The sequence below is a fragment of the Apus apus genome, chromosome 16, assembly GCF_020740795.1.
Source record: "Apus apus isolate bApuApu2 chromosome 16, bApuApu2.pri.cur, whole genome shotgun sequence".
In the NCBI taxonomy this organism is placed as follows: domain Eukaryota; kingdom Metazoa; phylum Chordata; class Aves; order Apodiformes; family Apodidae; genus Apus; species Apus apus.
This window is the reverse complement of record NC_067297.1, coordinates 7,884,942-7,900,534: the sequence shown is the minus strand read 5'-3', so window position 1 is coordinate 7,900,534 and position 15,593 is coordinate 7,884,942. Positions and strand designations below refer to the sequence as shown.

The 15,593-nt window shown below is 41.9% G+C and overlaps 2 protein-coding genes across 17 annotated transcripts in view; one reads left to right on the top strand and one right to left on the bottom strand.

The window, feature by feature from the left end:
• Window positions 1-15,593, bottom strand: part of DGCR8 (DGCR8 microprocessor complex subunit) — a 1,090,394-nt gene that overhangs the window by 378,175 nt on the left and 696,626 nt on the right. The gene's annotated exons all lie outside the window — the stretch shown is intronic.
• FBRSL1 (fibrosin like 1) overlaps window positions 1-15,593 on the top strand; it is a 519,718-nt gene that overhangs the window by 133,843 nt on the left and 370,282 nt on the right. For all 16 annotated transcript variants that reach the window (XM_051633654.1, XM_051633652.1, XM_051633650.1 and 13 more), the window contains exon 2: window positions 4,041-4,241. In XM_051633654.1, coding sequence (XP_051489614.1) covers window positions 4,041-4,241 — 201 coding nt within the window. The remainder of the gene's footprint in view (window positions 1-4,040; window positions 4,242-15,593) is intronic.

Below are 15,593 nucleotides of genomic sequence, written 5' to 3'. Positions count from 1 at the left end.
TGCAGAAGTCTCTTGCTATGGCACTTTAGGAGTAAGAATGGTCTCATTACAGAGCTGAGGGCCACGCACCCACATTATTTGCAGCTTTATTTATAAACTGAGGAGTGTGCACCTTGTGTTTGGCGATTGCAGCTGTGCCTTGGTGAGGGCAGAAAAATGGCTTTTCAGGAAGGAGTGTTAAAAGTGATGAAGGATGTCACCAGCTCTGCCACAGGCAGAGGTGCAGTTGCACAACTTTAACTAGCTTGGGCCAAATAGCAATGAAAATAGATCTACAGAGATTTTTATTATGGACTCTGAAAATCTGTTGCAGAGTCCAGGTTATATCTTCAGTTGCCAGCCTGTGCTGAGGTCTTTGCCAGTGGATCTTCACAGCTACTGATGTGCAAGGTAGAGCTGGAGGAGGTCCCATAATTACATTTTCAGCTGAAGTGTTCTTTGATATCTGTATACCCAAATAAGCAAATGGGGAGATAGTCTGTATGTTTCTAGGAGTAACTGCCAGGAAAGAGATGCTGAAGAAAGGCCTAATTCTTCCTTATCTCTAACTATGCAGCCAATTAGAACCATCTGCTCTCTGTCTGCAGCCCAGACAGACGAGAGGCTGCAGATGGAGAGGCTGTAGCCTGCCTTGGAAGGTGTGAGAGAGATTCCTAAGTGAGGACAGGTAGGAGACAGCCCTGGAAGCAGTGAGTAGTAAGGAACAAAACACTTTTGTATATTCTATAGTAAGACCTGGCAGTCTCCTTCCTGGAAATGAGAAGAGAGAATGGGCCTTGATCCACCAGTCTTCCGTGGAGAATGGGATTTACTGGCCTTGACAGCAAAGGTAGCCAGATCTGCTGCCTCCTGGGTTCAGCAGAAGCCCCAAGGCTGGATCTGGAGACCTTTTGACTTCAGGGCCTGACTGGAGACACTGTCGCTGTGTGAACCCCTAGGCTTTACTTGACATGCTAAGTGCAAATATAACTGCTGGTCTGGGCTTGTCTGGGAGGAAGGCTCCAGTGGAGTAGTTTGTCAGAAGGCCAACCTCACCTGCCAGCTGGGATTGCTGGATTGAAGTCAAGGTGCATCAATAAATGTTGTTCACTGTAGTGATGTACTGTATATTCTGTATGTGCTTAAGTTTTCCAGCAATTGCCTGTGCATAAGCACAAATGCACATCCAAAATTAGTAAGCTCTTGGGCTGTGTGAGGTCCCCAACTTGGAGGTCATAAACTCTAGTAAAAGAGCAATAACTGGAAGGCTCTTGGGGTAGAATAAATACAAAGGAAACAAGGGAGGTAAGGATAGAAACCCCATTAGCCCCCTCCTGCTCCCAGCCTGAGGCTGCAGAGAGTTCTGCGTTTTGCAGCATGGAGAACAGCCCTGCTGTCACCCTCTGTCAACAAGAAGAAGCTGAGTTGAGTGTCCTCTGTTCCCAGAAAAAGTGAAGTCTTCTGAGCTGCATTCTCTGCTGAAGTGGGGAGGAGTGGGACTGTGGAATAAGTTAGCTTGTCACAGGGCTGAGAAACTTACTTCTCCCCCACAGCTGCCCCAGATGTGCTGTGGAACTGAGGTTGTGTGCTCTCTGCCCTCCCCTGCCGGAGGCCAACAGCAGCCTGGGCTACCAGGGCTTCAGTTTTATTTCATGGCTGTTTGGAAAGTGCTTGACATAAGTGGAACTACAAATGATGCATTATTTCCTTGGCTTTGATCCAGCTATGACTGTATTCCCTGAATTTTGCTAGTAGCTCAATGACGAGACAAACCTTAAATCTCCAAACAAAATGGGATATAAAAGTAAATTTCAAAGTAGGGAGTTTTGTAAGATTCAGTAAGGAGAAAAAACACAGATTTCCAGACTCGTTATGGGGCAAAGTGAATCATCTAAAATGTGCAGTGTATGTGCTGCTGGTACTGGTGGAGGACTTTCCTCAAGGCGTTACTGGGGGCCAAATCCCCATGTGAAGCCAGCTAGAATGTAGACCAAAATGGCTGTTTACTGCTTTTTAAAGCATCCTTCAAAGTGAATATAGCAGGCTGAGCCACGAGTGCATTATTTGGTGGTGCTTCCAGGTGGTGGTATTCCCCATGTCACCTCCTGCAGGATCTTTCAGGCATCTGGGGTCACGTTGCGGCTGCATCTGGCATTGTAAAGAAGTGCACATATTTGGTGACTTCTCTTTCTAATGTCTTGCTGGGTATCAGTTAACAGATGTCATTTCCATTGCACTAGTTCTGATTAGTTATTGAAACTTGGCATTTTGATTTCTATCTCAGCAACTCCTCAGTAAATTAGATCAATGTGACCTTCTGTAAGTGGCATCTCAAACTGCTGCTTTAGGGTGTTATCCTAAAGCTAAAAGCCAAAGTGAGCAGCTAAACACTCATTTGTATTCCTCCTTTTATCATTCATGGAGAGTAATGCCAGAAAATGTTTCCCCCTGCTCTTTCACTAGTTACGGATTTGGCAAGCTGAACTGTATTCTGGCGTGTTGTGCACCTCTGAGACTGTGCAACTTATTTTAATTTGGGGGCAGGGGTTGTATCTTTGGGGGTTTTGCAACTTGCTGTACGTATGTGTGCTCTAAGAGGAGCTTGCTAGCAATGCAGGGCTCTTGTGCAAGGTGTACAGAGATCAGGTGCTGGCTAATTGTCTTTGAGTCAGGGTTGGAATAGGAAAGCTGTATGTATTTTATCATCATGATTCAAATTTTAGTTCCTGTGTGACCCTAAAGTGTCAGTGCCTCATCTTGTTTTTCAGGGAAGGGTAACTTCAAGCAGTGATTTAGAGTGAAATCATCATGTTGCACACTGAGGCAGTCAATGCACTAATTAGAAGAGAGGGGGAGGAAGTAATCTAGAGCAATCAGCAAGGCATTCCATCCCAGTTCCTAATTTTCTTTTTTGTTGAGCTTTACTTTTTGAGAGACTAGAGAGCTAGTGATTTTCATGAGATCTTTTGCAATACTGAAAGTGTGAGCAAGTTGTATTATGAGCTGCCTTCATGTATGATACAAATAACCATGAGGTAGTTGCTTGTGTCAGTAATGAAGCATTTAGAAAAAGGGGGAATGAGGCATTTAGATAAAATTCTGTGGCTGAAATGGACACATTTTGGCATGGTAAACGGTGTTTTTAAAGTATCTCCTAATCAGATATCTTCACTTTGCATAATGAATTGGGACAGAGATTCTGCAAAGCAATCCACAAGGAGTTTAGTTTTTATCCTTGAGCAGTTAGTAAGAGGCACTGGGGGAAAAATTATGTAGCAGTAGTGAACTAACGCCACAGTGATTTGGCATATTATTTCTTAAAGTCATTCTCTGTGTGATGTGTATAGGGGGTGGGAAGTTGATGCGTTGTCACCAGGAATTCAGCTTTCAGTCTTCAAAGATGCCAGGGATAACAGCAGTAATTCCCTTCTCTGATCTCACTTCCTATGTTAATCATTATGACACGACGTACCCGCTTTTAAACTGTGTTTAGATTCTATGTTATAGTCCAGATTCAGGGCAGACACTTAACACTTAGAAGTGTTCAGCCTCTGTTGTGTGTTTAGATCCCATTGATCTTGGCTTGCTTATTGAATGCATGGTAGGCTTTAGAAGTGCATTTCTCCATATCCATATCAATGCTCTGTGAATCAGAGACTGTCAGACCCAAGGGGGGTCTGATATGTTTCTTTCTGAGATCAGAAAGAAAACAAAATAAAAACCACCTCTGTTTGTTGGAAAATTAAAGCCTTTCCTTCAGGATGCTGATTTGTTCATGTGCTGTTGACGTATGATTCCTGAATTAATCTGAAGCAAAGTCATTTGCATAACCAGTTCCAGCATCTCTGAAATTAATCAAACATGTAGCCTGGAGAGTATTCATCCTAATCTAATCTAAAATTACTGTTTGCATTGTGCATGCCTAATTATTCATCTTAAGTCATCTCTGGAAAGAACATGCTGTCTTGTTGGTGTTTTTATTCAATATTTATACTGCTTAATGCTTAGAAGTAGTTTCAAATAACTTAAAAGATGTTTGTTTGCTTTTTTCTCCTTTACAGAAGGATATGTCGCTAAAGCCTCAGGAGCGGAAGGAGAAATGGGAGAGGCATCCAGGAAAGAAACCTAGAGAATCTGAAAACTGTGTGTCTGCTGAGCCAAGTGAAAATGGCCATAACAATGATGCTGGGAGCTCTGAGAGAGAGGCAGAGAGAGGCAAAGAAAGGATGAAGAAGAAACTTCCCTTGAAGATATCCAAACAGGTAGGGAAATTATTTCTCATCTGAAATGACTATCGTGATGTTGGTCACTGTGAAACCTCCTGCTGATAGGTTGGGTTTGTTACTGTAACTGGTTTCTCTGATAACTTGTGCTGGTGGAAGCAATATCTCTTACAGGATTTCTGGCCAAATGCACAAATCCTGTGTTGTGGTAAAGTTTGATAAGCTAAAATGGAAGACCAGGTGTAGAGGATAATGTAGGAAGGAAGGAGTAGGACCTCCCTTTTATCCTGCAACTTTGAGACAGTGCAGTAATTCACACCATAGCTTTGTGGCTCTTACAGTCTTGGACACAAAGAGAAATCATCAATCAAGTCATAGCCTAATTTAGGGAAGAGGTACTTGTTAATGTGCACCTGGAAGTGCAAACATTAATATGTCCCTCTTGTAAGTCAAGTTCATGTGCCCCCAGAACAGTATGATGAGAAGGAGAGAATATCAAAGTATTTTAAAAGTGGAAAGTGAGCTTGGAGGATGTTGTGCTCAGGGGAGTCTTTTCTCAGTGCCCTCCTAAAATGTGGTAGAGCATTAATGAATTAAGAGTTGTCATGCTGGAGGGGATGATTGCAGAGACTCCCATCTGAACCACAGTGTGTAGAGAGCCAGGGAGGTGACAAAGAAGAGGCACTATGCCTGGCAGGCTATTTATCACTTAACTGCTGCTCAGCAGGGAGATTTGTTGGTGACTCAGCGCTCATTCATCAGTTTGAAATCCACGTGGCACAGCAGCCTGTATCTATGATCAAACACCTTCCCAGTTGCCCAGTAACATGGTGCCAAATGGCAGCCAGCAGGAAAACCAGTGTACTTGACCCACCATCATTTGTTCTGAGCTGAGAAGTGCAACGATGAAAAACTGTTTTTTATTCTCTGTGATGCAGAGAAAAAGAGCTGCTTAACCTAAGCACACCTTCTGTGAAACTAATTCTGTGTGTGCCAGACAACGAAAGATTGAATTGTCCAGTTATGGGAAGTGTTTTTTCAGACTTCCAGTATTTTAGGATTTGAAAGGATCATTACAATTATCTGAAGTAAACCCCCTGTGTAATTTCACCACCACACACAATCTTTTGTGATATTAGTTCAGAAGGGCTCATCACGTTTTTTGTTAGAAATTCTAATCATCTGCTCATGGGCCCACTTTTCATTGGCTAATTTTTCTCATTAACAAATGAGGACACTCTTGTTTTCTTTCTTTTGATTAAAAAAAAATATAGTTGGAATAATTCGTGTTATGCAAATATGTTAGTACTTTTTTTGCTTGAAAACATTTAGGTAGCAAATAATGTAACTATGCACTCCGAGTAAAGATAGTTGTCATGTTTATTTTCTTTACCTTCCCAAAGTGATACTAAATGTTATGGTTTTAGAGGCCTCAGTGTATGTTCAGTTAAAATACTATGTTTCTTGTTTGTTTTTGCTAGTAGTGGAATGATAGTTTGTTTCCCCTCTGGTTACAGGTGCAGTGATTTTGTGCACAGATATTTTTCCTGCAAATTAAAATTACTTTTTTTAATGGGTGAATAGATGCACATTTTAGTTTTGATGAAAGTTTGAGCAACTAGGGACTTGTTCATGGCTTCCAAACCCTCTAAGTGCTAAGTATGTATCTCACCAGATGTCCCTGGCTTTGATATAAAATGTTTAGAAGCAGTAGCACGGGATGGTGTTCCTGCCTGCGGCTTACACCAGGATTGCAGCACTGTGCTCCATCAGCTCCTCTGTCTCTGCCTTTATAAAGCTGCTGTTGTCAGGTTTTTGTATCTAAGTGAAAAGGCCCCGAACACTAATTCAGCAACCATTGCAAAGTGTACATAAAGCTGGCTCACTGTCTGCTCCAGTCCCTAGAGTGACCTTACGAATGCGCGTGTTGATGCAAGTGAGAATGGTGCAGCTGAGTATGAAAGCAAGGAGCACCGAAGGAGGTCATTAGGTCTCAATTGCCACCAAAATCTCTCAGGTGAAACCTGGCTTCAGTAAATACTGCCTCTTTACAGGCAGAGAATTGTTCTTTCAGGTTTAAAATGGTGCTGCAGGTGCATTTCGGGTATTTTCAGCATTGTGGGTGTGTGAGGCCGTGCTCTGCTGGGCAGTGGGGAGGTCCCTTCTGCCTGGAGCTGGGATGAGCTGATTCCTCATCTGCTGCAGAGGAGGGAAGGGGTTGTTGGTAGTGAAGTCTTTGAAAGGAAATTTAAAACTAAGTTTCAAGTAGTTGTGGCTACTAGGGATTTCATGATGCTTCCTTAGAAACCTTTGGGCTAAGTTAGACAAGCCAAACTCCAGTTTCTGTAATTTTATGCTGCTGCCTTAGTTTACCAAACATTTATATTATTTGTATTTCAGCTTTGAAAAATTAGGACATTCTTATTTGTTTCTTCTGGCTAGTATTTGGCTGCCAGCAGTGATTAAATAGTGTATTTGCTCCCACATTCATGAAAACCTGAATTAATCTTTCATTGTTTAATCTTTTTTTTTTTCCTGTAAGTATAAGTAACAAACTCCAAAAAGAGCGAGGAGCTTGTATAAAGAGTATAAAATAAAACCTGTGATAAGTGACTCATTAATACACTGTGCCTCTTTAAACAAGTCACACTTAGAATTCATGTTTTATTGAAAATGGAGGGTTTTTAAAGTAGCTTTTATTATCCTAGTTGATATAGTTGTGAAACCTAGACAAGTTTTCAGGTCTGTAAGGTTGATGAAAGTAACAGCAAATCTAAGCTAGATAGACTATTCTTAGTTCAAACTAATTATGCAAATTATATAGACAAGTTCAATCATTTTTCTTTCTTTTAATAACCACAAAGTTCACACCTAGAATTCTGGCATTTCCTGCCAAGCTGTCTAGACAAATTGGCTGTAATATTAAGTTTCCTGGAATTTGGGGGTGATTTTTCCATCTCAGGGTTATTAAACATAGGTTTATACCTAATTTGGAAAGCTTACTGTAATTCATGCTAATTATATTGAGATGTTGCTTAGAAATTACTGCTCAATTTGAAGCTTTCCTTTTATTCTCATCCCTTCTCTTCACAATGCCACTGAATTGTCATCTTTTCTACACAGCCTCCTCTAATAAATCAAATTGGGCATTATAATTATGGCATTCTGCTAATCCTTGTAGAGAGGTGCAAAGTGATAAGCTGATTTGAGTGCCAGGTTGTCTGCTTTGTTTAGAAAATTAGATTAATACTTCACTCCTTTGACAAAGCATCCAGATTACTATTTTTGCTCCTGAGTAGGTGGTGGTTCTCTACCTCATGGTGTGGGGTTGCAGGAGCCAGTTTGTCCTTTCCAGCCTATTATTTCACCTGTGTTTTAGACAAGTCATTCAAACACATCTATCTCCTGCTGTAACCAAGCAAACAGGGTGAAAGAGCATTTCAAATAGTCATAGGTCCTGCAGCTAAAGATTTGACAGGATTTGGGGCTGTTCTCAACACATGCGTAGGGAAACATGCTGACTTGAAACTGCTACTCTAAGATGGGATTCAACAAGACCTCTCACAGTCATCAGGGGTATGTCTAGGAATGCAAAAATGTTCCAGCTGTGTCATATTTTAGTACAAACAGAGGGACCTGCAGTAAAGCTTACCCCTTTGGAAGTGTGTAGTTGCTGCCAACATAGAAGCGCTTGGAAATGGAGTCGTTGCCTTTTTTAAAAAAGCCATGTCCAAGGTTAAGAGTGATTTGTGGAATGGAATCCCCACTACAGCTGCAGACAGACCCCTCACCTCTTTAAAGGGTTCCTCTGTGTCTGAATGGATAATTCACTTAATGAAGCTTTGAGCCTGTCTTTCATTAGCCTTACTTGAACCCTTTTTCTCTTTTCTGGGTTCCTATTTGGAGTTGCGTATTCCTCTGAACATCTGAGTGGCCTGGGGTCACCCTGGATGTAGAACAGGTGTGGTTTTCTGAGCTTCAGGACCTGTTGCCATTTTGTTACAGAGACTAAAACTGAGCTGATCTCCTTTTGAAAAGAGTTGGGACTAATGGGAAAGAGTTGCTGATATTTCAAGTTAGCTTAACCTCATTCTCTGTGGTTAGTCAGCTTAGGAGCGTTGCAGCGTGTTGAATATGTTGAGATTTTAAATGCGGCTCTAATAACACTCTGTTCTGCAAATAGTCATTTGTCACCAAGATGAGTGTCTTACACCTCCTCCTTCCTTTTCTCACCCACTGTTTAAGTCATGCAAGATGAGGAAAAGTCTCAAAGAAGCTGAGGAGAACAGGGTGGTGTAGCACGTATTTAGTGCTCATAAATAGCGTCCTGGGTTTGGAGCATGGGAGGAAAGGGCAAGAAAGCTAACACTGTCATGTTGCTCTGGAGGTGTGACATCTCTGTGACTTCAGCAGAGCTTCCTGGAGGGAAGGAAAGCAGAGTTAATTCCTGTGTCTCATTCACTCTCCAGCCTTAGTCAAACTGCTGAGCATTATTGATGATTAATGTATATTGTTGCTGTGGCTCTTGCTGGACTGGAACTGCTAAATTACATTAACATGTTTGATTACCTATTAATGTGGTTTTCGTCTAGTGCTCATCAGCTTGTTAACCAACATTCATGGGTGAATATAACACCCTTCCCACTCTCCCCAGGAGAACACTGCTCCGGGTTACTGCTGATCTGAGCTGAAGGTGTTACACTAAGTAGTTTTTCATCCAGGCTGCACATTGTTTCTTCTGATGGCAAAGTGAAAAATCAATAGCTTGTCTTCAGACCAGTTACATACCCTTGGCCCCATGTTGTGTGTGTTGGTGGTACAGAAAGGCTATGGGGCTTTTCCCAGGGCAGACAGAAACAGTCTAGATACCCATCTGACTAATGAAATACTGTTTGTGCTGACAGTTGGGCAATAGAAACATGTAGCTGCTTGATTTTTATTTGTATTTTTCAATCTATGATAAATGGTAAATTGAAAACTTAGATGTGCTTTTGAAGCCACTGGTGGGCTGGAAGCAAAAGATTTGCATAGCAATGCATAGTAGAGAATCTGAAATGTACCTTTCTTAGCTGAGCTTCAGCAGCTACATAGGAGAGAAGCTTCCGAAGAGTGGCTTTTGCAGTCTGTAGGCCAGAGGACAGGTATGGATTGGTTATGCCTGTCCTTCTGTGTCTTAATAATGTAGTGCTTGGAAGTGGAATTGTGTCTAAAAGCATCCAAGTATAAAACTTCCTCTCTTACCTTCAGTTTCTAAGGCTATTAAAAGCAAACGAATTCTAGGCAGTCAACTTAGAAAAAAAAGAACAGTTTGCCTTTAATGTGGGTTTTGGGGATTGGTTTGGTGTGTGCTGCTTTGGTATTTGTGTTTCTCTGCTTTTGAACACTGAAATTATACCAACCGGTTTCTTTTTGTTTCTAATTGATGTTACCCTTTTTGTTAGTAGATATTGTTATTTAAATGTTCTTTGAAACTAAACAACAAAGCAAAAGGAAAAAAAAAATCAATTTTCTTTTAATCAGTAAAATGTTGCTTCATGTATTGCTTAAAACCAGAATCCATTTTTACCTTTGTAAGTACAAGAATTTACAGTTGGACATGAAAGCTCTGTACCAATTATAGTTTTAAGCAGGCATTTATGATTGCCAGGAGAGCTGGGCTGTTAACACAGCACATGTTATCTGTGTGCAGCCTCTCTGCCGCTGTCTGGAAGCCCGGGGAGGTGGCTCCGGTTGGTGCTTTGATTCCCTCCAGCTTGAGCCAAGGCAGGTGATGGAGGCCCGCTCGGCTCGGGCGAGGTTGCTGTGCTCTGGCACAGGCTGGCCTGGACACATGGGAACGGGCTCGCTGGCTTCAAAGCTCTTAATGAGGTTGTAGTGCCGGGGGCCGTGTCCGGGGGGATTTCGGAGGAGGTCCTGGTTTCCGGCTGAGCAGGGCTGCTCGACACAGGCACAGATGGCCTTGCCTTGCTCTCTCACGCTAATCTGCAAGTGCAGAGACTTCACAGCTGCCTGGGAAAAGCTCTGGGGACCAACGGTGCAAAGTACTGAAATGGGCAATACAGTATTTTGTCATTAGGTTTGCTAATCCAAGGCCTAAAATCAGCCTCATTTAAATCAATAGCAATCTGTTTGCACTGTCAGGAACTAATTTAAAATCTGCTTTAAGTCCTGGTTAGGCACTTGGTATTTTGTTTTCTGCATCACAGGAGAGGGGAAGCAATGGGCATAGCACAGCAGTGGCAGGAGGAAGAAAAAATCCTTTGTAAATAAATACTGGATGTTTATTCCCCAAATGAAACCCTGCTATTACACTGAAGTGCTGTTGTTTTTGCTAAATTTAGCCAAGAATTTCTTGAGATTCTTGAAGTGGCTGCAGAGCCCATTCTGCAGCGGAGGGGGAACTTTGCAGTGTGTTTTGTTTCTTCAGTGTTTCTCTAAAGTGCTGTGTTAACCTTAGACAATTAAAATTTGCATTATAGATGCTTCACAGGTAACTTCAACACAGGATTGCAGCCAGTTTTTGAGAGCACAGCTTCCATAACTGATTTCTGGAGCATACTGTGCTTCAGATGGAGTAGTGCAAAATAGTGCAAAAAACCATTGGGAACTATGGCAGGAGAAGGCCTTTGTTTAAGCTGGAAAAATGTATTTCAAAACCATCTGCAGTGCTGGTAGAGAAACATAATTGAGGAGACCATGTGTATCAGAATTTGGGGCTGGGGTGAGGAAAATCCAGCTGGTTTTAGACCAAAGCTGAAGCATGAAACAAAAGCATATGCTGGATTTTACTACACTGCAAATAGTATTTTCTGAATGGAGTGATGTGAAGTGTGTTTTGGCTACTGAAACTGTTATATGTAGGAGAATGTGGCTTTGTTTTTCACTGATCTAGTGAAATGCTAACTTCTCTGGACCAATTGGTTCCCCTCACTTTCCAATAGTTCTGCTCCAAGTACCCCATTTGTCCCTGCTCTTGTAGGACTCACCTGATCCTCCCTGAGTGGCTCAGCTGCCCCTGAGCACAGCTCCTTGCTGGGCCCAGGAGCACACACTGGCTGTGCTGGGTCACACAGGCTGCTCACCTAGACCAGCACCTTACTGCTGTGGGCTTCACTCCTGCTTGGGTGAAGGCTGCTCATGGGTGGCAGAGCAAGGGGAGGTTGGGTGACTGTGGGGATGGGGATGCAGTGTCTTCCCACATTCACTCTTACATTGTACGTAAGGATCCTAATGCTGTTAGGATGGTGTCAACCCTGCTGTGTTCAGAACCAGACCCTGAGGCTGTGCCAGCAGCGTTGGTTTAAACCTTCTTTGTCCCTGCTTTTCCTCTTCTCCAAAATTCCTGTCTGTCCCCCTTCACCTTTCCCACTTAACGGCATTTAGGCAGCCGCGATGTGTTCAGGCCTCCAGACGGCTGCTGGCATTTTTAACGAGTTAGAGCAGGTAGAGAGAGCACAGTGGTTGCAGCACTGGGTGCCACCAGTTCTTTCTTTACATTGGGACTTCTTATGCTACCTCTAGTGGAGCTGAAAATGTAAGCGATAGGAAGATAGTTAAGTCACACTGCTACAGCGTAAGAAAGTTAAGTTGTATTTATGTGAAGAATTAAACCAATTATACGTTCCATGTTTTAAAATGCCTGCAGGTCACCTTTAACTTCTTTGCCTGCAGTTAGAGAACTGGTAAGGACATTGGATCACTTTTGCTTAGATATGGTCTCCTACAAGAGCAGAAAAAAGAGAAACAAAGTAATCCTCTCTTCTTGCTGATGTTAAGTAGCTGTGAATGAATCTCATTACAATGGCTTATTTTGAAAGGGAGAAATAAAAAGGAAATTTCATTGCTAACAACTTAGGTGACATCAGAGGATATAAAAAGGGTTGTTGTTGGTCATTGGTTACAGTGTTACACAATAAGAGCTAAATGATTTGTAATTTAGAGAAAGGGGATTTAATTACATTAAGTAATTTACAGGGAACTATAACCACTTGTATCTTTTTCTGTAGAATTTAATTGGTTGACACGATGCACAAAGTCTTTTCTTTCTTCCCTCCTCTATTTATTTATTTATTTGTATATTTGCTTTTAGAGAAGAGAAAACACCAAGATAGAGCATTGCTGTTGTCTCCTGATTTTAGCAGATTGACCAGTGGTGTACTATTTGATTTTTGCTCTGTCTCCAGTGCATCCTGGTAGGGTGTGCTGTTTGAAGAGATTCAGAGCCTTGGCTGGAGGTTTTCTTCACCCTGTGGTGAAACAGGGTGTTTTCTGTCTGTCCTGTGAGCTGTGGAGAGCTCCTTTTCCTGGGTGTAATATAGATGCCACGGAAGAAGCTGGGATCTAGAGACAGCTGAAGCAGCCATGGCCTTTTCCATGTTGTTTCTCTGGTTTGGACAAGTAGTGTCTAAAGGGCTATTCTATCTTGATCTGAGCACTAGCTGCCTAATTTTAGCTAGCTTTGCACTAGGTTTTGGGATCTGTTACCTGCTTGTAGTCCCTGTTCTTGAACTCGCACCACATGTCTGCAGCAAAATACAAAGCCTCTGAATGGCAGCAGGTAGAGTATGGTTCCTTATGATCATCCCTGTAATCTTGGGGATGATCACAGGTATTTTTGTGTGTGTCAAGCAAGCATAGTAGATGGACCATATTCTTTCTCTAGCATGCTTGTCACTGTAATAACAAAACCATCTGCGCAGCTCTAGTCGAAATCTGAGCTAATTTAGAACAAACATAAAATGACATTCCAGTGTCTCTTGAGGTTGTGGCAGAATAAATCTCTTTTTCATGCAATACTGTTAGTTTCAACATGCAGAACTTGTCATTTCTTACTGCTGGCCATGGAGCTCCATTTTTGCAAGAGGCTGCTGGGATTGGTGCACCAGGAGCTGTAGCAGAATCACTTTGGCAGTTGCCAGTCTTTGCCTGAAGTAATTTAATGGCAGTGGTCCAGCTCACTTGGCTTTCCTCGTGGAAACCTATCAAAGATGATGCTGTTTTCCACCTCTCAGCTGCTCTCGCCCCACGAACTGCAGCCTCGGGCAGGGTTACCCACATCCCTTGACCTCTTTTCAGTGCGGATTCTTAAGGGAGCTAATTTTCATACTTCTGCCTGTTGGATGGTTTACATGAGCTGTTGAGAATATATACAGCTTGAATAAGCCTGTCTTTGGTTTGAAGACATCTCTTCAGTAAAATAAGCACTTATTTTTTTCCCTTTAGTCCTGAAGCAGGGTTACTAGTAGCTCTTCAGGTGAATGCCTTTTCACTATGTATTTGGCAAAGTCAGTACATGAAACCTGTACTATTTTCTCTAACATTTTGTCACAAAGAAACTCAAGAATTAAATAAAGCCAGCAGGGGATTGTGATACATTTAAAGCACTTCCAGCCTTGCTGATTGAGGGAGTCCTAAGGCATAGTCAGGTATGTATGTATCTTTTTACTTGAGACTTGAAATATGCCCTGTTTGTGTGTAGGTTTTTTCAGCTGTTGGCACTGTGTAGTGATTCTAAATTTTTTCTGAAGTTGAGCCTTGAAATTAATAAAAAAAAAAAAAAAACTAGCAAAGAGGATGTTGCAAATGTTAAGTTTAGGGATTATACATATAAGTTCTTATTATGATTATATACAAAACCTATTTCCTCCCCCCCAGTAGCTTTCTCTCAATTTTGTTTCTTTGCAGTTGTTGAGATTACAAAGCAAAGGATTATTTGGGTTGCTGCTGGGTTCTGGAAGTTAGTGTCTACAGCAAATTATGTCAATATGTGGAGATTTTTTAATGTAAAAAAAAAACCACTTTCATCTTCACCCTTTCTTCCACGTTCCACTGCCTTCTGGTTAAAGGCTTTGATTTTGGCAGTAGGGAAAGGAGCCCAGGCACTGTTCTTCCTTCAGCTGCAGATCCAATGCAATTTAAAGTTGAGGCTAGTAATGGGTTTCATTTAGCACTCTCTAATGTTCTGTTGCATCCCTGCTTGACTCATTGACACTGAATAGTAAAAACAAGGAAGAGACCTTTTCCAAGGGAAACCTTATCCACTGTAATAATACTGCTCAAAGAATCCAAGGATGAGGTAATGGATTAAGTAAGTGGATGCTCTCAAGGGCAGCTAGGATAACAGTGTCGTGATGCATAGCCCTCTGATGCTGTAATATTGCAGCCTTCTGGAACAAGGTGCTGGATCACAAAAAGTTGTCTTTCTCTTGGTTCTCCAAACTTTTGAGTGGCTGTAGGGCAAAGTTTTGTAATTTAGTATGACATTTATTGGCTGTAGTATCAGTCATAGGTATCTTTTTGGAGTTAGTGTCCCAGTCCTTCAGGATCGAAGATGGAGATAGTTCAGCTGGTCAGACAGGTCTGCTGTGGAGTACGTCTGCAGCTTTAACATGAAAAAAATGTGCTTTGCAGTTATTTTTCAGCTTGTATGGAGCCATTTCAGTGTATAAAGGTGTAAATAGGGATGCCATGAACGAAGGTAGTCATATTACAAGTGTTGCCCTAATTGTACTGTTTTTCTTCCACGTGCATCTGCTAAAGCAAATAATATAAAACAAGAAAGTTATTCTTTGCTTACCACAAAGGAAATAATGCCTACAGCTGAGAACAAAGTGTAGGTCCATAAAACCTGAACCCCATTCTGAAAAGCTGAATTCACTGTTTTCCCAGCACCTGTCCATGCTCCCCTGTAAGAGGGACTGGACTGGCAGAACAACCCTGAGCATTACCAGGGACGTGGGGGTGTAGTGGCTGCATCCCATTTTAGATTGCTTCCCTGTTTTCATCTCTTCCTTTCCTTGCAACTGGCTCATTTTGTTCATAAAGCAGCTTGTAATTGAGTATTTGACAAAGAAGTATTTACAAGCAGTGTTTCTTGTGCATAACTGCCTAGCTGAGGGGAATAACAATTTGGGACTGAATTTCAGCCCTCCTTTGTCACTGTCGTATCACCGTTGGTGGCAGTGCTGTCCCTGCTTAAAGAGAAAGATGGATTAAAATTGGTTCAGGATATGACACCGGGGTAGGGAATGCATGCTCTTTGAAGAAGCTTGTGACTGTTCCTTGTGGCCCGTGCTTATTTTTTATTAATGGCATGGTTGTGGACCACACCAAGGTGTGTGCTAATTACCATGTGTGATGACTTCTGGGTTTTTAGATGTGGGGTCTGCTAATTTAGTGGGAATTTTGTTCCAGTCATATGAAATGTAAATGCTGGAGTTTTACCAGGTTTTAAGCCTTTTCTAGCCATTGTCAGAGGTGAGATTCTGTGGACTGTAACTGTCCTATTCTGGGAACATGGTTTGAGGTCATCATAGGTTGAAAGCTACAGTGCAGACAGGACTTGTGTTATCAAAATAAAAGGCTCATTTAGCTATTGCTCAGAATTAAAAG